Below are 23,192 nucleotides of genomic sequence, written 5' to 3' on the forward strand. Positions count from 1 at the left end.
ACATCTGCTGTTCAGAACCTTTGCAGGATAGAAGTTGCCAATTCATGTCACACTCTCATTGACCTATGAAGCTAAGATATGAGGAGCTGTATGGTGGGCTCCTCACATTGGAGCTGCTGTACCTGCCTATGAAGTGAACGGGAATGTGGAATGAATAAAATTACCATATTGCATAAATCAGTGACCACAATGTTGTCAAGGTCCAGGGCAGGCATAGAGAGAGCTCTATGAGGGCCCAACTCCCCATATCTCAGCTTGCTGAAACCATGTCCTTGTCTTTAGAGTCAATGGAAATTGGGGTGAACAGTAGTCACACCGTGTATATTCATGTTTGGAGTGAAGTTGATGAATAACTGAAAGTAAGGCCTCATGCACAGGGGCGAATTAATTGCATGATAGGCCCGGGGCTATCTACTCAACTTAGGCCCCTCCCTCCATTAAAAAAAAGAAATACATTTTGTATGAAGAGGCTGCGGTGCTTCGTGAGCGCCACAGTCTCTTCCTAGGCCATATGACATCTTCAGACAAAAAAAATACCCTAAATTACCCCAAATTGGGTCCTAAACTGAAAAATTTAGTCGCCAAATTTAAAATACATATAATTATAATAAAAAAGACATGGAGGAGAATACAGCACCACATACCTTATACATCCAGTGACATCTTTTGTCATGTAGACCTTCTCATTCCTTTTCTCCTCCATTTAACCCAGACCGCCATGGCAAATTCTTTCAGCCGCATCTTGTCTCTACAGAGTTTGTAATACAGACACGTTAGATTTCTAAATTTTTCCATCAACCTCCCCATCCTGGTGTCCCCACAGTGTCATCCTGCTGCCACTCCCAATACTGTGCCCAATGTCTCAGGTACTATATTGCTGAAAAAATAGTGACCCTATTAGACATAATTGGGGTCATTTATAAAACTGGTGTAATGTAGAACTGGATTTCCAAAAGAGCTGTCAAAAATAAATGGTGGAACCTGATTGGCTGCTATGGGCAACTAAGCCAGTTCTAGTTTACACCAGTTTGATAAATTACCCCAGATGTCCCTATAGTGTCCACAGCAGCTATAATGTCCCCTAGAGTGCTCCAAAAATAATAGAATTGCCCCTACAGTGCTTCCCCAATAGCAACGCCCCCATACAGTAATTTCCCCCACACTGCCCCCACATAGTAATTTGCCCCACACAGTAATTTCCCCCACACTGCCCCCACATAATAATTTCCTCCAAACTGCCCCACATAGTAATTTCCCCCACATTGCCCCATATAGTAATTTGCCCACACAGTTATTTTCCCCATACTGCCCCAACACAGTAGTTTCCCCCACACAGTCATTTCTCCCGAATAGTAATTTCCACCACACTGCCCTCACATAGTAATTTCCCACACACGTCCCCCCATATAGTAATTTCTCCCACATAGCAATTTCCCCCACACAGTATTTTTCACCACACTGCCCCGCATTGTAATTTGCCCCCACATAGTAACTTGGCCCACACAGTAATTTCCCCCACACTGCCCCCACATAGTAATTTCCCCCACACTGCCCCAACACAGTAGTTTCCACCACACTGCCCCACATAGTAATTTGCCCCCTCATAGTAATCCCTCCCATAATAATTTGGCCCCACACAGCCCCCACATAGTAATCCTCCCATCATAATTTCCCCCCATATAAGGCGGGATGAGGCCAGCGCGCACACGTCACAGTGCTGAAGGCTATGGCGGTGATTGGCGGTGGGGCAGGGAACTATGCGCTTCCGTGCCCTGCCGCAGTATGTGGGCGTTCGGGTCGGCGTTGGGCCCCCCAGAGATGCTGGGCCCGGGGCTGCCGACCCGAACGTCCCTATTGTAATCCGCCACTGCTCATGCACACGGCCGTTGTGCGGCCGTTCCGTGCATTGGGGACCGCAATTTGCGGTCCCCAATGCACGGGCAATGTCCGTGCGGCGGTCAGGACCGATCGAGACCCATTCAACTTGAATGGGTCCGTGATCCGTCCGCACCGCAAAAAATAGAACATGTTCTATTTTTTTTGCGGTGTGGAGGCATGGACAGAAACACCACGGAAGCACTCTGTAGTGCTTCCGCGGGGTTCCGTGCCTCCGTTCCACACTGCAGAGATGCGGGGAGCACACGGCTGATGCCGGCATATTGCGGACCTGCTGTTTGCGGGCCGCAATACGGCCACGGCCGGGCAACGGCCGTGTGTATGAGGCTTTAGGCTCCATTCACACATCCGCAATTCTATTCCGCATTTTGCGGAACGGAATTGCGGACCCATTAATTTCTATGGGGCCGCACTATGTGCTGCCCGGGTCCGGAATTGCAGATCCGCACTTCCGTTCCCCCCAAAAATAGAACATGTCCTATTCTTGTCCGCAATTGCGGACAAGAGCAGGCATTTACTATTATAGTGCCGGCGATGTGCGGGCCTCAAAATGCGGAACGCACATTGCCGGTGTCTGTGTTTTTTGCGGATCCGTAATGCGCAAAACACACACGGATGTGTGAATGGACCCTAAAGCTGTAGTTGTGTGGGCTGACAGTTTTGGGACATTTCCTGTTAGCGTGTGCAGTCTACTAGGGGAGTTGTGCTGATACACCACAGAGGAAAACAGCTTGGCAAAACACTTTCACCTCAATGGTTGCACAAGAATCTAGCGCCACTGTACCTGTGTCGTGATTTGTCATGTGTGACCCCATTGTTTTTCTCTCTTTACCTTGAAGTGACATCTTGTGGGATTAGTCATTGCTTCTCCTGTGATCAGAGTGTAAACAGCTCAAATAAATGATGTTTGAAGTACACAGATAAGTTTAATTGCTGAAGAACAAAGGCTCGTGTCTAGACAGCGGATGGTAAGGAGTGACAAAGTAAAGTCATCAGATCTTTGCACAAATTATCAGTAACCGTCTAACCAAAAACTACCAAATGTAAGGGAGCTGCATTCCTATGAAATTGGCCCTGTGTGTGACCATGTGGACAGAGGTAAATTGGATAGTAAGCCCCGCGGGCGGGAGGGCGTTATGTGATGGGAAATGTCTATGTGAAGTGCTGCAAGATAAGCAAAAGAAAATAAATCTCATAGATGTGTAGAAGCTGCCGCTCCCACTGGTTGGGTATAAGCAGAAGTCTTGCTGAATGAAGCATTATCGCTCGTCTGCTTTTTTGGTAATTGATTTGTTTATACAGGACATGGACTTATAAGGGCTTGTCCAGGATAATATTTTTTTTTCGCCCCTTTTATAAATTGAAGATAAAATGGGTTTTAAATGAAATGTCTTAAAGAGGACCTTTCACCTCTCCTGACATGTCTGTTTTAATAGCTTCATGCATTCCCCATGTAATAACAATTCTGGAACATCTATTCTTATGTCTGTATGTTGTGCCATTCCTTTATTATTTCTACTAGAAGTTATGAATGAATTGCTAGCAGTCTGCAGTAAGGGTACAGAGGGGTGGTAACAAGGTGGGGGGGGGGGTGCCTGCACGGTCTGACAATGGCAGCACCGATTGGATAGAGTGAGTCTGTGCAGGTACACCCCCCCAACTGGTTACCTCCCCTCTGTACCCTTACTGCAGACTGCTAGCAATTCATTCATAACTTCTAGTAGAAATAATAAAGTAATGGCACAACATACAGACATAAGAATAGATGTTCCAGAATCGTTATTACATAGGGAATGCGTGGAGCTATTAAAACAGGCATGTCAGGAGTGGTGACAGGTCCTCTTTAAATAAATCTAAGCCAGCGGTGTCCCATGGAGCTGAATACCGCTGCATGTAAGCATTGTGCAGCCATGTCACATACAGACACAGAAGGGGACAGCCGCAGTGGGGGCACCTTTCTGTGCTGCAGTGTTTATATGTAGTAGTCCTCAGCTCCGTGGGACGCTTTTTTTTTTTTTTTTTTATTGTGGACAACCCCTTAAAACCTACTGGAGAGATCAGTTACCATCATTATAACATTATGATAATCTGTAAGATGCAAACGCAAGTGCAAAGGGAAAGTGGAGAAGGAACCAATCAGATTTCAGCTTTCATTTTCCAAAGGGCCCCTAGAAAATGGTAGCTGGGATCCATTTGGTTCATGCAGGTTACCCCTTAACTGTGACATTGCACTAGTTTGTGTGGACTGAGAGGTAAAATATGGTGATAATTGAAATAGGAAGGTGTTTTTAAAGTGCCTTACAGAGGTGATGCTGTAGAAAGTATTATTATTAATAATATTTATTTCTATTTTATTTTGTAGGCCTTAAACATCAGGAAGAGCCCATGTACAAAGGTTCAGGATATTCCAGCTATCCATTCCTTATGCTGTCTGATCCCTATCTTTCTAATGGATCTATGTCTACACTGGTGAGTCTGTCACAGAACCTGTAATTCTAACGCCACTGACAAAAAGAGATCAAAACTACGTGTTTCCACCGCTGATTCTGAATATTGGACTTTTATTTTGGTACTCGCTGGCATTCCCCCTACAGTCAGCCCTCAAATTGCCTCCGTTCTATTGCCAAGCTTAGGAGTCCTGGGTGTGCATTAATACAAGCACATGGACTCTTTGTGGGACATCTTTACACCTATGCAGCCATTACAGTGGTTTGGGGCAGGGCGATTTCCTTTTAAATGGTTATTCCCAGCACAGGAAGTTATTAATGGGATGTGCGGTGGCTTTCTTGGTGTTCCACCAGATCATAAGAAGGGCCACAGTGCTGTTTTAGATGTTTCTCTCTGTACAGGCTGCTCCCCGCTCTAAAAGGTCCCATGGGTGAAACGACCTAAGACTGGCATTTGATATGCTGCTCGTCGTCCAAATTGCACTGGAGTAAGATGCAACAAAATTTTTAAGAGGCACAGGACATTTAAAGTGTACCTGTCATGTTTTTTTATTGTTTTAGTTTTTTTGCTAATGTGTAGGGACAGACAGCTAACTTTTTTTCTAATATACTTTATTTAGAGATTTTGTACATTTTCTAACATGAGCTATAGTAAATCTGTCAGGCAGTGAGAGGCCACACACCTCACATGAAGCCCTAGCCACATTAAAAATAAAAAGTGGCATTAATGGCATAAAAAAAAAAATCCAAAATGATGCTTGTGCAAAAATGTTAAACTTTTTTAATGCCAGATTTCTGGTGCAGAGGACAAGACAAAATCCTCCGTTATGAGTCTTTGCTACAAGTGGGAGCTCCGCTGTACAGGGAAAAAAACTTAAAGGGGTTGTCCCACAAAATATATTCTATGGTTTTCAAACCAGCACCCGGATCTGAATACTTTTGTAATTGCATATAATTAAAAATTTAGTATAGCGACCGAGTTATTCAATAAAATATATCTGCATAGTGCCACCTGCAGTTTTTTTTTCATATTTCTTTGTCCGCCTCACAGAGAAGGCTGCACATGCCCAGTTTCATCCTTCATCTGCCTCCTGAGCTGTGATAGGGAGAGCTGAGACACGCCTCCTGAGCTGTGATGGGGAGAGCTGAGACACGCCTCCTGAACTGTGATAGGGAGAGCTGAGACACGCCTCCTGAACTGTGATAGGGAGAGCTAAGACACGCCCCCTGAGCTGTGATGGGGAGAGCTGAGACACACCTCCTGAGCTGTGATGGGGAGAGCTGAGACATGCCTCCTGAGCTGTGATAGGGAGAGCTGAGACACGCCTCCTGAGCTGTGATAGGGAGAGCTGAGGCACGCCTCCTGAGCTGTGATAAGGAGAGCTAAGACATGCCTCCTGAGCTGTGATAGGGAGATCTGAGACACGCCTCCTGAGCTGTGATAGGGATAGCTGAGACACGCCCCCTGAGCTGTGATAGAGAGAGCTGAGACACGCCTCCTGAGCTGTGATAGGGAGAGCTGAGACAAGGCTCCTGAGCTGTGATAGGGAGAGCTGAGACATGCCTCCTGAGCTGTGATAGGGCGAGCTGAGACACACCTCCTGAGCTGTGATAGGGAGAGCTGAGACACGCCTCCTGAGCTGTGATAGGGAGAGCTGAGACATGCCTCCTGAGCTGTGATAGGGAGAGCTGAGACACACCCCCTTAGCTGTGATAGGGAGAGCTGAGACACACCTCCTGAGCTGTGATACGGAGAGCTGAGACACACCCCCTTAGCTGTGATAGGGAGAGCTGAGACATGCCTCCTGAGCTGTGATAGGGAGAGCTGAGACATGCCTCCTGAGCTGTGATAGGGAGAGCTGAGACATGCCTCCTGAGCTGTGATAGGGAGAGCTGAGACACACCTCCTGAGCTGTGATAGGGAGAGCTGAGACACACCTCCTGAGCTGTGATAGGGAGAGCTGAGACAAGGCTCCTGAGCTGTGATAGGGAGAGCTGAGACACGCTCCCTGAGCTGTGATAGGAAGAGCTGAGACACGCCTCCTGAGCTGTGATAGGGAGCGCTGAGACAAGGCTCCTGAGCTGTGATAGGGAGAGCTGAGACACGCCCCCCTGAGCTGTGATAGGGAGAGCTGAGACACACCTCCTGAGCTGTGATAGGGAGAGCTGAGACAAGGCTCCTGAGCTGTGATAGGGAGAGCTGAGACATGCCTCCTGAGCTGTGATAGGGAGAGCTGAGACACACCTCCTGAGCTGTGATAGGGAGAGCTGAGACACGCCTCCTGAACTGTGATAGGGAGAGCTGAGACACACCTCCTGAGCTGTGATAGGAAGAGCTGAGACACGCCTCCTGAGCTGTGATAGGGAGCGCTGAGACAAGGCTCCTGAGCTGTGATAGGGAGAGCTGAGTCACGCCCCCCTGAGCTGTGATAGGGAGAGCTGAGACACACCCGCTTAGCTGCGGCAGAAAAGACACTTCCCTTGAGCGGTCATCTTGATAGAAATCTAGCAGAACAATGAATGGGGAGATCTCTGGATCATGTGAGGTACAGGGCTGGTTCTAACTTTGTTAGAAAGAGATTATCATGTACTATGTGATGTCTGATTGTAATTTTTGACATTAGTTATCAGGGAATTAATATTGATGACCTATCCTCAGGTGAGATCAGCTATTAGAAGAGGCCTGTGCTCTTTCTAAACCATGTGACATCACCGTACATTGGTCACATGACCCAGTTGCTGCTCAGCCACATTCAAGTCAATGGGGCTGAGCTGCAATACCAAGCACACCCTCTATACGATGCATGACGCTGTACTTAGTATGCGCCCCAGAGGCTGCCGAGCTCGCCAGAGCTCTAGTGAGCGCTGCAGCTTCCCAAAACAGCTGACTGGCAGGGTGCCGGGACCTGGACCCCCGCCAATGTGATATTGATGACCTATTCTTTGAATAGATCATCAATAAATATTATTTCCCGGATAATCCCTTTAATGGAGTGCTAAGGATGCTTCAATTCCAAATCTGTGAAGATTTAGGCAGTTGATCTTTCTTTGATGGGAATAGCCCTTTAAGGACCTAGTTGCTATAAAAAAAACTCTCCCAGCCCTAGTGCAAGAAAAAAACGAACTCTGTGTTATTTTTCAGTTCCCGAAATATTTTATTAACTTACCGTTTTGCATTTATTTCTAATTATCAAATAATCCACGCATGCTTAATTCTTGAATGACTTCTGAAGTGTATGAAATGAGGCGCACTACCATGCTTATATGCCGCTGGAAGATCCGGCGCTGGCAGATCAAACATTAGTGGCCTGAGGATAGACTATCAGTATTCAAATCCTGGAGGACTCATGTAAAGTGCACAATGTTCCAGCATCCATTAAAAAAAAACTAAAATTTGGTGTATTGTTTATCACATAATGATTATCAATGTCTAATACATATAATGGAAGCACATGCCAACTACAGTTCTGAAAATAGCTGAGTGTGTATGATATAGTTGTATATTCCAGCTGCTGCAGAACATCATAATACACACCTCAGATGCTGCATATCTTATATGTGAGAAGGATTTGGATGTGTCATATGAATCAGTGAATGGTGGGGAAGTAGTACATGCTTACTGTTCAACAAGAAGTTCTGCTGCAGCTGAGGCTACTTTCACATTCAGGATGCATCAGGATGTCTTCAGTTCAGTCGTTTTGACTGATCAGGCAAAAGAGAAAACCGTAGCATGCTACGGTTTTATCTCCGGCGAAAAAAACGGAAGACTTCCCTGAATGCTGGATCCGGCATTTTTTCCCATAGGAATGTATTAGTGCCGGATCCGGCATTCAGAATACCAGAATGCCGAATCCGTCCTTCCGGTCTGCGCATGCGCAGACTGAAAAAAAGGTGAAAAAAATAAATGCCGGATCCGCTTTGCCGGATGACACTGGAAAGACGGATCCGGCATTTCAATGCATTTTTTTGACTGATCAGGCATTTTTAAGACTGATCAGGATCCTGATCAGTCTTACTAATGCCATCAGTTGGCATACGTTTTGCCTGATCCGGCAGGCAGTTCCGGATCTCTCTGCCGCAAGTGTGAAAGTACCCTGAGCTGTGTATCAGAAATGGTACAGTCTTTTTAGAAGCTCCCTTAAAGTTTTATGACGTCTATAATTTGGGTTGTATAATATTTGTGTGCTTTTTTGGGAGCAGTAGCATTCTAAAAAATCTAATTGGATGCATGGTGTTTTATTGGTAATCTATCTACTAATTTATATCAATTTAATAACCTGACTGTGATTGGAGCCGGAGCGTGATGTTACGAAGGGGGAAGGGGATGTGACTAGTCTGCAAATGATTATTGGAACCCTCCAGCTTGTAATGGAAGCCATTCAGACAATGTCATCATGCTCATGCTGTGTTCTTTATGAATTTTGCTTACATGGTCTTTCATGTGGTTTCAAAATGGATCCTCAATATATTAGGTTTCCCCATAATATTATAAATAAGGTCTATTGAAGAGAGCGTTGAATGTGGCTCCTGTGGCGTTGAGCAGAAGAATACTGGACAGAACCTTGTGTGTTGAGTGCCTCCTAAGTTGCCTTTACTTATAGAAATGTATCATTTTTGAATGGCCATGGTTATTTCATGATGTTTGCCTGATGGCTAGTGGAAACATTCATGGACTGACCTCTTAGCCTATTAAAATGTATTCTGGTCATACAAGGGTGCAAACAGGATATGTCTGTTGCAAGGAATCTATTGATGTTCCCTGCGCTAGTGATGTATAGGAAGACCTAAAGCACTGGAATATTGCAAAATAATGTGTCGCGGTGGAGTCCATCTATCCTGAGAATACTGGGTCCATCAGTCTGACTTCAGAGTGCTGGAATGCTGGTCTATGGTGAGAGGTGAATAGAGAGATGGCCGTGCATGCCTGGTGCACTCTCCATTCATTTTTATGGAAGTTCTAGAAATAGCAGAGCCAGCGCTTGGCTATTTTCGGAACTCCTATAGAAGTGAATGGAGAGTGGCCATGCTTGTGTGGTCTCCACTTTTACACTTTGGGGCCCCGTTCTAGAGATACTCTTTGACATTGGTGGCGTATCCTAGCAATATGCCACCAATATCTCAGATGCTACAACCCCTTTAATATCCAGTGAAAACTGTTCATATTGATAAGATTTTTGAGATGAGGACCTCAGGTGACTCCTCTCTGCAGTTTTACTACTGTTCCCCACTAGGGGCTAATAAAACTGCAGCTGAAGGGTTAACCCGCTGAAACGCTTCAACAGACCATCAGTGAGTTATTAAATCCTAATGAAAATGTTTTGTTGATTCATGTGCTGAGATCATGGTGACGCTTCTCTTTTTATGAGGACCTTTTTATTATCATAGACTTATAGTTCAGCCTTCTGTGCCTTAAGAAAGAACTCTAGGTTAGAAGATCTATACTGTGCATTATACGGCCAAGAGGGAAGTGGTATATTCTAGTGCAGGGATGGCCAACCTGTGGCTCTCCAGCTGTTGTAAAACTACAATTCCCACCATGCCCTGCTGTAGGCTGATAGTTGTAGACAGTCTGGGCATGCTGGGAGTTGTAGTTTTGCAACAGTTGGACAGCCGCAGGTTGGCCAGCCCTGTTCTAGTGTAAGACTCGTCTCAATAGGTACATATGTTATTTACAAAAAATATTTTTACTTATTAAATTAACTTTGTGCTAATATTTGAACTGTACAACAGGACAGCATTTGCTGCAAACATCAGACTCCTATAATGTTTGCCTACTCTCTATGCTGTATGCTGACTTTATTACGGTATATCCACCGCTACATACAAATCAATCAAAAATCCTAATGATTAATTTAGCTGGTTTATTTGCACAAAGCTGCATATAAGGGTCTAAACCATCTGCAGAGGAGGTGGTCCTAGAAGGAAACCTGTCACCTGGATCCCTTTATATTAGGCGGCTATATCTAAAGTATACTAGTAGTGTCACGGATGAGAGTGGGGGAAACCCTCATCCGTGCGATGTTATGGAATAGGGTAGCTGCTAGGCCAGGACCACAGGATCAGGGAGCAGGTCACCTCCTATCGCGTCCCTAATACTGACCTTGACTTCTAACTGTATGAACCAACCCAGATGGTAGGAGGGCTCATACTCTGGAACCTAGGGTCCCTACTATCCCTCAGGAAAACCCTGTGCTAGGAGCAGGGTAAGACGACCTGTTCCTCCAAGACACGGATGAACAGGAGTCTCACTGGCCAAGCTGCCAGGAAGGGGGAACATATACAGACATATGGATATGGCAGGTGAACTACACCAGTTCCAAACCTACCTGCCACAGCCTCGCAGACTGGAACCCATGCACCAGTACTGCTGTCCACACAAACACTAAGGACACAGCACACACCACAAATCACACAGGTAACCAGGACATCCATAGCTGCAATAAACATAGAAAGGATAACAACATCAACTTAAAGAGGACCTTTCACCGATTCTTACCCTATGAACTAAGTATACAGACATGTGGAGCGGCGCCCGGGGATCTCTCTGCACTTACTATTATCCCTGGGCGCCGCTCCGTTCTCCTGCTATGCCCTCCGGTATCTCCGTTCCCTAAGTTATGGTAGGCGGAGTCTGCCCTAGCGCTGGCCAATCGCATTGCAGAGCTCACAGCCTGGGAGAAAATAACCTCCCAGGCTGTGAGCTCTGCGCTGCGATTGGCCAGCGCTAGGGCAGACTCCGCCTACCATAACTTAGGGACTGGTATCTCCGCCTACTATAACTTAGTGAGCGGAGATACCGAAGGGCATAGCAGGAGAACGGAGCGGCGCCCGGGGATAATAGTAAGTGCAGTGAGATCCCCGGGCGCCGCTCTACATGTCTGTATAGTTAGTTCATAGGGTAAGAATCGGTGAAAGGTCCTCTTTAACATCATGCATAACTTTTATGACCACAAGGGTGGCCCTCACTGGACAGATGGTAAAAGAACCAGGAGGATGACTCCAGCATAAAGCATGGCAGGAGTACCCCTCAGACTTCTGGCTTCCAGCAGGAGCTAAATAGCCCAAGTAGCCACACCCACACCCACACACACACACACACACACACACACACCAGGAAAGGAGTTAACCCTTTCATCACCAGACAAGGTAAGTGTCACTTAAAGGAGAAGTGTACACAGAACAAACTCCCTAACACCAAACATAGAAAGTGAACACTAAAATCACACGTTGCCAGAGGCAACCGCATGCCGTGACAGCGAGCCGCCTAGCTGCTACACTGCCAACAACCATATGTTGCCAACGGCAACCACACGTGAGGCAACAAACCCAGAGCCCTCACCTGTGGTTGACAACATAGAACAAACCGCTGACAACTGCATACGACCAAAGAGTCACGACCATAACCATGGTCATGACAAGTAGGTGCAACTGTTCCCTCCTATTGGTGCACAAAGTGACTACCTGAGAGCTAGAGGTAGGGTGTCCTACCACCTGACTCTCTAAAACTAGTTCTTTATGCTTTAAATTACCCAGGGCTCTAGGGTCAGATGAATGGTGTTGGCTTTCCTGAATCCATGAAAAGCCTACTGAAGGGGGGGATGCAAGTCAACTGTCATTCAGCGGGCTCCATTGTATCATCTAATCCAGCATTATTACGGCATCTGTTAGAAGTGAAGGCAGTAGGTTCTCTTTTTAGTATCGAAAGAACTAGTGATATCAACGCTTGATTAAACTCGGTCATTATTTAGAAATCCATTAATATGTGATATAGTAAAGGAGGGTTTAGATGCTCCGATGTACAGTCGGCTGCTTGTTTAGTGCATGCAGCGATCTCCTTCACAGTACGGGGACAAGGCATCTCTATTTCGATCCCTCGTCCCCATACAATATCATGGTTTCTGGCAGATCACTGTTTAGATCGCACGATCTGCTGTCTATAACTGGTATGCCTGCAAGAACGACAGGATCACCCGATGAATGAGCATTTTGCTTGTTTGCCGGGTGATCGACTGCACATTTAGACAGGAAGATTGTCAGGAACGAGCATTTGCAGGAGCGTTCGTTCCCAGTAATCTGCCCAAATATCTGGCAGTGTGAATCCACCTTAAAGTCTATTATGTCTAAGGCTGCATTCACATAACATTAAAAAAAAGGCTGTTAAAAATAACAAAATGGACCATTTTTATTTATTTATTTTAGATTCTTTTCTAAGAAACGACTGTTCAATTTTATGGGGGTTTTTGGTCTGGGAAAATGGACAAAATAGGATGTCCTAATTTTTTAAAGGCTGTTATTAAAAAAACGGCCATATGAATGGTCTAGACTCTAGACAATAGTCTATCATTGTTCTTAAAATGGTTGTGTGAAGTCCTGTGAAAAAATGGCTGTCACATGTATTGGCATGTGAATGTAGCCTAAGGCTGGGTTCACACTTGAGCGTTTTACAGCGCGTTCAAACGCGCTGTAAAACGCTCAACACATGAAAACCAATGCTTCCCTATGGCCCTGGTTCTCACTTGAGCGTTTTACAGCGCGTTTGAACGCGCTGAAAAACGCCCTACGCTCAAACAAGTTCTTGAGATTCTTTGGGGCGTTTTGACGCGCGTTTGTGGCCATAGGACACTGCAGTCAATCACACAAACGCGCGTCAAACGCGCGTTTACTATTGCAAAAAACGCGCATAAAAACGTGCGACAAAAACGCGCGTTAAACGCGCATATCAAATACGCTCAGGTCTGAACCCAGCCTAAGCATTTTGTTCACAGCATGCTGTATTGGACCCTATTATACCAAGGTTTTAATGAATTTATGATAAAGGATTGAATTTAATCAGGATATTATATGCCACTGGCTGACAGCTTCCACGTGTTGAAGGATATGAGCTGCCGGTCTGACTACGTGGAGATAAAGCTTCTTGCAGTAATTTTAATTATTAATATTATTTATTTCATTATTATTATATTCTTAATTATTCTGTTCTCTTATGTAGATTAATACACACAATGGTCAAGATTTAATTTAAAGGGGTTTCCCAGGACTTCAGTATCGATGGCCTATCCTCAAGACTAGAGATAAGCAATCCAGTCCAGATTCGTTTTTGGTCCAGTTGGTTGAATTTTTGAAAAAGCTCGGTTCGGACCCAAATCAATTCAGGCCGAACCGAAGTTGCTCCAATTGCCCTCAAAGTTGGTATATAGCCCCCTCTAGCCTTCTAGGACTCATCATTTTTAGGAAAACTTGTTATTTCTTTTCATTTCTTTTTTATGATTTTTTATTTATTTATTTTCCCTCCCAAGCATAGCTATTGGTAAACTAATATTTGACAGTGTTTAACATACACTGTAAATAAAAACCGACACGTCTTACTCTTTCATATTCCAGAGCTTCAAAAACTGTCCCTTATCGGGGGTAGTTGATGTTTAAACACACACCGTGTTATGAGGTAAAAAAAAAAGTCGTTTGAGGGAACGTGATGGTTGGCAGGTGGCAGTAGTGGCATGATACAGGCCACAGCAGCTGTACAGAACATGATGGTAGGCAGACAGACACCAAGAGTGGCAAGGTGGGGCACCGGCAGAAAGGAGAGGTCTATTGATCGCATTCAGCCTGCCTGGACTTTGAAATAATTTCTGTATTGATGCAGTAATCGCGTACATTTATGCTGTGACCTAAACAAATTTAAAGACAATTTTTAAATTTCAACCTTGTGGAAAGTGAGTACACAGAAAGTGACCATTGAGGCATTAGTGGCATGCTAGAGGCTGGTGTTGATGCCGTGATTACATACATTTATGCTGCGCCTTAAAGGAACGCCATCCCTCCCCAAAGAAAATGTAGAAATTTCAACCGTGTGGAATGTGAGTACACGGAAACTGACCCTCAGGCATTAGTGGCAATGGTATCATGCATTGCAGGCTCCAGGTTTGCCTGGGCTTTCAGAAAATGGCGGTATTGATGAAGTAATCCACTAAAATTATGCAGCGCCAGTGCACCTTCAAAAAAATTTAACAGAGAGGGCAAAATAATTAAAACATTTCAACAGTTTTAACCCCCCATCCCCCCCCCCCCCTCCAAATTATATATTTTTTTAAATAAAAATGTTTTGCATTTCATTGTGTGGAGAGTGAGTACACCAAACTGACCCTCGGGCATTAGTATCAGTGGCATGATGCATTGCAGCACCTGGAAAAACTGATCCATCATGCTGAGGAGAACGAAATGGCTGCAGTGGCTTCTCCTGCTTGTGGCAGCAGGAGGTGTGTGATTATGCGGGTGGGGAAGTGGGGCCTCCCTTTCAGACACGCTGGTGGCAGATGTCTGCTCACCCTAAGCTGCATCAAGCTGTGTACACAGTGTTTCCTGGTAGTAATGTAATTTGGCCTTGTATGAGCATCAACGTTTCTTCAAAAATACATCTGAGGGAGATGAGGGACAACTGCAGCATGAACGCCATGAGCTGCCGGTGCCCGACCTGTTGTGGTTTTGTGTGCCCGCCATGTGGAGAAAAGCGCCATAGGTGAGTTACTCGCACAGAGCTACAGGCAGCCAAGCTGGGCTTAGCTCTGACACCTTTTGGACCTAACCCACCGACCGCTTCAGCGGCATCATCAGATCCCAAAGCTGACGTGGCCCTGGCTGTTCTTTGGAGGTACGTTGCCTCTACTCTTCATTGCTGCCACCACCGCCTTTCTCTACTGATGTTGCCTCCTCCTCAGCACCCAGATCCGGCTCCCAGGTCCTGTTCAGCACACAATCATCATCAGAGTCCTCACCCTCCCTGATGATTTTATCAGATATCATGAGATATTATGATGGACTCCTGGGCCCCCCTCCCTGCTCTGCGTTTCTGTCACTGCCCCTACCATCAGTGTCGTGGCTACAGGTGCCACTATGGCAATCACCATCAAGAGAGATATGCATGAGGTCAGCAGCCTCCTCCCCAACCTCCTCAGGGCAGTCCAAACGGTCATGGCTCTCGCACAAGTCGTCAAGACTCTCTTTACTATCTGCCGTATGGTGTGATGGGGTTTTCTTGCCACTTCACAGGAAAAAGGAAGGTGCCCCGCTAGGAAGGGGCACTGAAGACTGAGAGGACTCCACTGAAAGCCTTCTTTGGGGCTGCAAGGAGGAGGAGTAGGAGGAAGGCTGTAGAGTGAGTCTGTGCAGGTACACCCACTTCCCCTCTGTACCCTGACTGAAGGCTAATAGCAATTATTCACAACTTCTAGTAGAAATATCAGAGGAATGGCACATCATATAGAATAGATGTTTATTCAGCCATAATAATAGAGGCTCCAGAATTGTTATTACATAGGGAATGCATGAAGCTAATAAAACAGGCATGTCAGGAGAGGTGACAGGTCCTCTTTACATTGAACAAGTCCCAAAAAACATTTAAATTCCAACCATGTGGAACTAGAATTCACTAGAATCCACGGAAATGGACAAGACGCTCAGTTTTTCATTAATACACACAGGAAAATTGCTGCTAGGGATCGACCGATATTGATTTTTTAGGGCCGATACCGATAATTTGTCAACTTTCAGGCTGATAGCCGATAATTTATACCGATATTCTGGGTATTTTTATTTTTGAGGGAAAAAAAAATTCCTACACAAATCTGCTGAAAATTAATGTTTATTGTTAACGTGTATTATTATTTTATTTTTTTTGTAAATCTTTTTCATTTATACTTAATATTTTTTTTTTTTTTTTTTTTACTAACTTTTAGCCCCCTTAGGGACTAGAACCCTTGTCCTATTCACCCTGATAGATCTCTATCAGGGTGAATAGGAGCTCACACTGTCCCTGCTGCTCTGTGCTTTGTGCACACAGCAGCATGGAGCTTACCATGGCAGCCAGGGCTTCAATAGCGTCCTGGCTGCCATGGTAACCGATCGGAGCCCGAGGCTTACACAGCTGGGGCTCCGATCGGAGGAGCAGGGGAGAGGGGATCCTGTGGCCACTGCCACCAATGATTAATACTGGGGGGGGGGGGGCGGCGCACTATTGGGATGGGGGTGGGGGGCGCACTATTGGGATGGGGGTGGGGGGCGCACTGCACCAACAATGATTAATACTAGGGGGCTTGAGGGGGGGGGGGGGGGCGCACTGCGCCGCCATTGAAGATACTTTTCTTTCACATACAGGAGGCGGGAGCTGGCTGCAGAGTCACATAGCCGGCTCCCGACCTCTATGAGCGGTAGCTGCGATCCGCGGCACCTAAAGGGTTAACTACCGCGGACCGCAGCTGCCGTTCATAGAGGTCGGGAGCCGGCTATGTGATTCTGCAGCCAGCTCCCGCCTCCTGTATATGAATTAATGAAAGACTCATCTTCATTGGTGGCGCAGCGGCCACAGCCCCTCCCCTCCTCTTGTCTCCTCTCCTGTCATTGGCGGCAGCGGCATCACAGGGGGAGGAGACACTGCTTCCTTCTCCCCTGTGCTGCGGAGGGAACACAGAGAGCGCTGAGAGCAGCGCGTTCTGTGTTCCCAATACGTTATCGGAATATCTGCAAAATAGATGCCGATACCGATAACGTTCAAAATCCTCAATATCGGCCGATAATATCGGTAAAACCGATAATCGGTCGATCCCTAATTGCTGCTATACCTTGTATCTTGTATTAATCACATATATGTATATATAATGTGTTTGTGTGTGTATATATATATATATATGTGTATATATATATTGTGGCAATGTGAACAGTGATGTGTACGGTGAAGCCCTGGAAGGGGTGTATATCTCATCTAGGTGAGATAAGTAAAGTCCAGGAAGATGGCGCTGGGACCTCCCAATCCACCGCCCTAATTCCAGGGCATGTTTTCCTTTCACCTGAGGTAATCGCAGGTGAGGCCTGCTGGAATCAGGCCGACAAACAGCACCTCCCAGTGTGTCAGTCTGAGGAGGGAGAGAAAGAGTGTTTGTGAAGCAGAGTCTTGCTGAGGTTCTGGGTGGGTGGTCTCAACTAGCAAAGCTGATGGGCCACAAGGCTAGGGTATAGCCTGAAATTTGGGGGACGCAATGTCGGAAAAGGGTCACTAGGTCAGAGTCAGGAGGACTACTGGACCTCAATCCCCCAAAAAGGTACTGGAATTGCCACATGGATTGATGTTGGCTGAGGAAAGCTGCATATGATGTTCATGTGTGAACTGTGCTCTACGAGTGAGGTACGGACGTATTTTGTTTAGGTGTTGCCTAGACGGGCAGGCGTTTATTTGTGTTTTAAGTGTTGGCGGTGCGGGAACCTCACCCCACCCAGTGATGTATAACTGGGCTATCCTGTATGAGAAGTGTGCCAAAGTAAATGCAGTTTGGACATGAAAATCTGTTGTCTGGCGAGATATCTGTGAGTGTGACCCCTGAAAAGAGATGATCCCTTAATATATATATATATATATATATATATAAACACAAATCCTTTTAACCCTATATGCACTTAACACTTTCTGCACAGTGTCTATTATGTGTAATCACGTATTGAATAGAGAGATATATATTCTATTCAAATGAAATGGATGCACAGAAATCTATCTCTATATATTACTTTTGATATCATTTTGATCATTTATGAAATGTTTATATGCTCTCAATATGAGAATGTTTACTATACACTTATGTCATGTGTTTATATGGTTAATGATCACTTGACTAGATTGGAGCACGCCTAACCACTGATTGTCATTGATTTGTATTGTACTGTGGGTATATATACCTTGTCATATGCACTGTTATGTAGCTTGAGAAAGGCCTCATTGAGCAGGCCGAAACGTCGCTTGAATAAAGTTAGGGGTCCTCACCCGTTCACTCTATACTGGAAGTGCTGCCTCATCATTCGTTTGAGAGATATATATATATATATATATATATATATCTATCATTATATTTTGAGCCCCACAAAAAAAAAAATTCTGTGAAAATGGGGAAACAAAATGAAAGTATTTGCTTGAAGCTGCTTTTGAAATGTACCTACCCTTCTGATAGCAGGCGCAGCCACAGGTCCTGTCTGTCAGCTGCCCTGCTTCTCTGTATTGTACACACACAATTCTTCTTTGGAATCCTAGACTTTCCCTTCACTCTTCCTGTCAATAAGATTGATTGATTTCTGACCCTGATTGATTTTTTTTTTTTTTTTTTTTACCGTCTCCCTAAGATCGTTTTCTTGGCAGACACTGTAACACCCATCACACTTTTTAAAAACAAACTCACATTTAAGTTTGGTTATATAATGTTAATGTACAGTATATGTATGTGCTAGTTAATTAAAAAGTAGGACAGTGCAGACTCCAGTACTCCCTAGTGCTCTCTTCTGACAATACCAAACTTAGAGGACCTGTCATCTCTCCAGCCATGTCTGTTGTGGTAACTACGTGCATTCTCCATGTAATAACAAACCTGTCAGAGACGCCACTACTGGTAATGCCCAACAGTACCTTTACTGCAGACTGCTGGCAATTTATTTGTAAGCTCCAGGAATAGATGCTCCAGAATTCCTATTAAATGGGGAATGCACGTAGTTATCTAAATTGAGATGTCTGGAAAGGTGACGGGTCCTTTTTAAATCTATCCCAGACTACTTTTTTTCTCTATTAGACGCAGCAACCTTTCCCATCTGGACTTATACTGTGATGTTATTAGCTAGAGCAGTATATTCTACTGACAGATCTGCTTTAAACAGTGCATTGCCCACTCCCTTAGGCTACTTTCACACCTGCGTTCGGGGCTCCGCTTGTGAGCTCCGTTTGAAGGATCTCACAAGTGGCCCCGAACGCATCCGTCCAGCTACCAATGCATTCTGAGTGGATGCGGATCCGCTCAGAATGCATCAGTCTGGCAGCGTTCAGCCTCCGCTCCGCTCAGCAAGCGGACACCCGAACGCTGCTTGCAGCATTCGGGTGTCCGCCTGGCCGTGCGGAGGCAAACGGATCTGTCCAGACTTACAATGGAAGTCAATGGGGACGGATCCATTTGAAGTTGACACAATATGGCTCAATTTTCAAACGGATCCGTCCCCCATTGACTTTCAATGTAAAGTCTGGACGGATCCGTCTGAACAACTTTCAGACTTAGAATTTTTTTCTAAGTTATAATGCAGTTCTCCAAAAGTCTACATTATAGGAGAGGATCCGTCTGTGCAGACACCAGACGGATCCTCTCTGAACGCTAGTGTGAAAGTAGCCTTATTTCTTATGTATAAAACATGAGCATATTTTATGTGTAATCTTTAAAGAACCCTCTCGATAAGTAATGTGCCTCAAAACTGTGACCTGATATACGTAATCTCTCGTACTGTAATCTTACTGGGCTTTCCACTGTATTCCTGGGCTACTTTCACACTAGAGTTTCTATTTTCCAGTATTGAGATCTGTCATAGGGTCTCAATACCAGAAAAAAAAAAAAAAAACGCTTCCGTTCTGTCCCTGTTCATTGTCAATGGGGACAAAATGTAACTGAACAGAACGGAAAGCTCCAAAATGCCGTTTGGTTGAATTCTCATGCTGCGGTTTTCTTTCCGTCATGGGATGCGGAGCACACTGTAAAAAACAGATCCATCCCCCATTGACTTTAATGGAGTTCATGACAGATCCGTCTTGGCTATGTTACAGATAATACAACCGGATCCGTTCATAGTAGCCTTAAATCTTCAGTTTCCATTTTGCAAACGTCAGTAATTTCAAGTGTTTCTTGAGAAGGTTTTAGTAATGCCATTGCACTATACACCCTACCTGTTTGTCTGTCCATCCATTCCTTGGCCTGCTTATTGTGAAAATTCCTTCAGAAAGGGGTATTTTTTTAATTCTCTTTATCCATAGGATTTATTTAATTTATTTTGTTTTGGCTTTTATTATGGCGGTACTATGCCTTTGAAAATTTAAATACAAAATATTGTCCTTCTGTGTGACACAGAGTTCTCAATAAGAGAGTAGGGGTTAGTGCCAGTTTACAGTACTTCTGCACAGGGAAGGGTTTATCTGCAAGGTAATCCTCGCAGACAGAATGATGACAGAATGACAGTACTACTGTTCTCTTGATAGGCCTAGATAAACATGCAGATAGAGGATCAGTGCATTGATTAGTATTATGTGCAAAGTCATGATGTCACACTACAGGGATAGTAGAAGGGAGGTATGATGCTCCAAATGGGCCACCACTGCTCACTCCTCTCTGGTCTGACTCCTGTCTGTCAGCACTTTTAGCATGGTAGTGAAGAAGTTAAAGGTGTTAGCGTACACATGTAAACCTTTTTTTTTGCTGCTCATATATCTGGGGGACTTTCTTCCCTTTCTGTAGACAGGCAGCAGCTCATGACGTGAAACAATCAGCCACCTAAATCTCCCACCTCTTGTTAACTCTTTCTCTCCTGCATAGTAAATAGTCACTCAAATATAGCCAGAGATACATGTAGTATACAAAGCCCCCCTCCTATAATTTCTTTCTCCACTACCTAGAGGGTAATATAATTATATATTTCAATGAATTTAGAAGTGGGGCCAAATGAATGAAGGGTATCTGAAGTGCTTGACCTGCTTCTCTATGAGATCACTACAGCAGCATTGAGAGGAGGGAGGGAGCAGGGAAGCTGCTAAGCACTAAATGCAGCTACTAGAGAGGACCACACCTTATCTGCAATAGACTGCAATGCAGATCAGATGATTGGTGTTCAAGTCCCCTAAGGGGACTTAGAAAAATTATAAACATTCAAATCGGTTTCCTTTCCCTTATTAAAAATAAATAATAACAGGTATCACTGCATCCTACAATGCCCAAACTATTTAAATATGGACACATCCCGTACAGTGAACTTTGTAACAGAAAAATAAAATTGCTGATTCACCATTTTTTTTTTTTTTTTCACTTTCCAAAAGTGCTGCCATTTTTGTTCCTATAGTGTACAAGCACAGCCACCACTGCTGGATTGCAGGCTGGTCATAACCCCTGGATATAATGTGATGGAAAAATGAATCAAGGCAGTAAGGGAAGCAATATGGATAATCACAATACATTAGTAATTGTCTTGTATTAACTTTTTCTACTTGAGAAATGCTATTTTCTGAAGTGAGACAAGCCCTTTAACCTTTGCTTTTGATCCCCTTAGTTCCTATCTGTGGCTGTGCGTTTAGGTTTTTCCGCCAGCAAAGACCTCTCAGGACTGCTCTTAGGTCTCATGCTACTCTTTTTAGTTTAGGAAAACACTTGTTTGTGAACTGTAGATTTGTTACTCTTTGCTAGAAATATAGCTTTTATCTCCATTGTGATATTGTTTTTGTTTCTAGTTTTGTGCAGTGTACGAGTGTTCCACCTTTATGGGGACTTTATATGCTAGAAGGAGAGTTGCCTCCAGCCAGTTGAACATTTGTAGGCAGCACGGGCTTAGTTGTATAATCCTGTGTTGAAGGCAGATCTGCAGGCATGTGCGCTTGTAACATGTCAAGGGGTCCATTTCCTATTGTGGAAAAAGAGATGATTAATTGCTTTTATACTTCATGTATCCTCCTTTGAGGTGGTTTAAGACACTGGCGTTTGAACCTGTTAAAACATTATTCTTCTTAAGCCACCTTGATAGATGTTACATGTAATTCAATATAGGCTTCGGGGAATGTTCATCCTGTTGCAACATATGCTTTTCCATGAAGATTTAAGAGGAGGAAGAAGTATTGCACACATCATCAGCTCTTTAGAAGTTCACACCAAATGCTCAAAAGTTCATATCAGTAGTAAAGATTGTCAACATACTGTATTTCATAGTGAACCATAAAAATCTGGTGAATGTTTTATAACCTTTACATTTCTAACAAATCAAATGAAATTTACTTAAAACAGAATACCACATTAAACAATATTCCACAATTTTATGCCACAAAAAGTAACTTTAACCCCTTAAGGACCAGGCCATTTTTTGCAAATCTGACCAGTGTCACTTAATGTGGTGATAACTTTAAAACGCTTTTACTTATCCAGGCCATTCTGAGATTGTTTTCTTGTCACATATTGTACTTCATGACAGTGGTAAAATTGAGTCAAAAAAAATGTATTTTTATTTATAAAAAATTCCAAATTTACTAATAATTTGAAAAAATTAGCAAATTTCCAAATTTCAATTTCTCTACTTTTATAATAGATAGTAATACCTCCCAAAATTATTACTTTACATTCCCCATATGGCTACTTCATGTTTGGATCATTTTGGGAATGCGATTTTATTTTTGGGGGACGTTAGAAGGCTTAGAAGTTTAGAAGCAAATCTTGAAATTTTTCAGAAAATTTCTAAAACCCACTTTTTCAGGACCAGTTCAGGTCCGAAGTCACTTTGCGAGGCTTACATAATGGAAACCACCCAAAAATTACCCCATTTTAGAAACGACACCCCTCAAGGTATTCAATACTGATTTTACAAACTTTGTTAACCCTTTAGGTGTTCCATAAGAATTTATGGAAAATAGAGATAAAAAACTTTTTGGGCAGATTTTCCATTTGAATCCATTTTTTCCAGTTACAAAAGCAAGGGATAACAGCCAAACAAAACTCAATATTTATGGCCCTGATTCTGTAGTTTACAGCAACACCCCATATGTGGTCATAAACCGCTGTACGGGCACACGGCAGGGCGCAGAAGGAAAGGAATGCCATACTGTTTTTGGAAGGCAGGTTTTGCTGGACTGTTTTTTGACACCATGTCCCATTTGAAGCCTCCCCTGATGCACCCCTAGAGTAAAAACTTCAAAAAAGTGACCCCATTTTAGAAAATTAAATTGTTTAAAGGGGTTGTGTCACTTCAGCAGGTGGCATTTATCGTGTAGAGAAAGTTAATACAAGCCACTTACTAATGTATTGTTATTATCCATAT

General features: G+C 44.1%; 1 protein-coding gene across 8 annotated transcripts in view; it reads left to right on the forward strand.

Moving 5' to 3' along the window:
- Positions 1 to 23,192, forward strand: part of TCF7 (transcription factor 7) — a 204,841-nt gene that overhangs the window by 11,077 nt on the left and 170,572 nt on the right. For all 8 annotated transcript variants that reach the window (XM_040442469.1, XM_040442424.1, XM_040442477.1 and 5 more), the window contains one exon: positions 4,259 to 4,365. In XM_040442469.1, the coding sequence (XP_040298403.1) occupies positions 4,259 to 4,365 (107 nt within the window). The remainder of the gene's footprint in view (positions 1 to 4,258; positions 4,366 to 23,192) is intronic.

Source organism: Bufo bufo, chromosome 1 (genome assembly GCF_905171765.1).
Source record: "Bufo bufo chromosome 1, aBufBuf1.1, whole genome shotgun sequence".
In the NCBI taxonomy this organism is placed as follows: domain Eukaryota; kingdom Metazoa; phylum Chordata; class Amphibia; order Anura; family Bufonidae; genus Bufo; species Bufo bufo.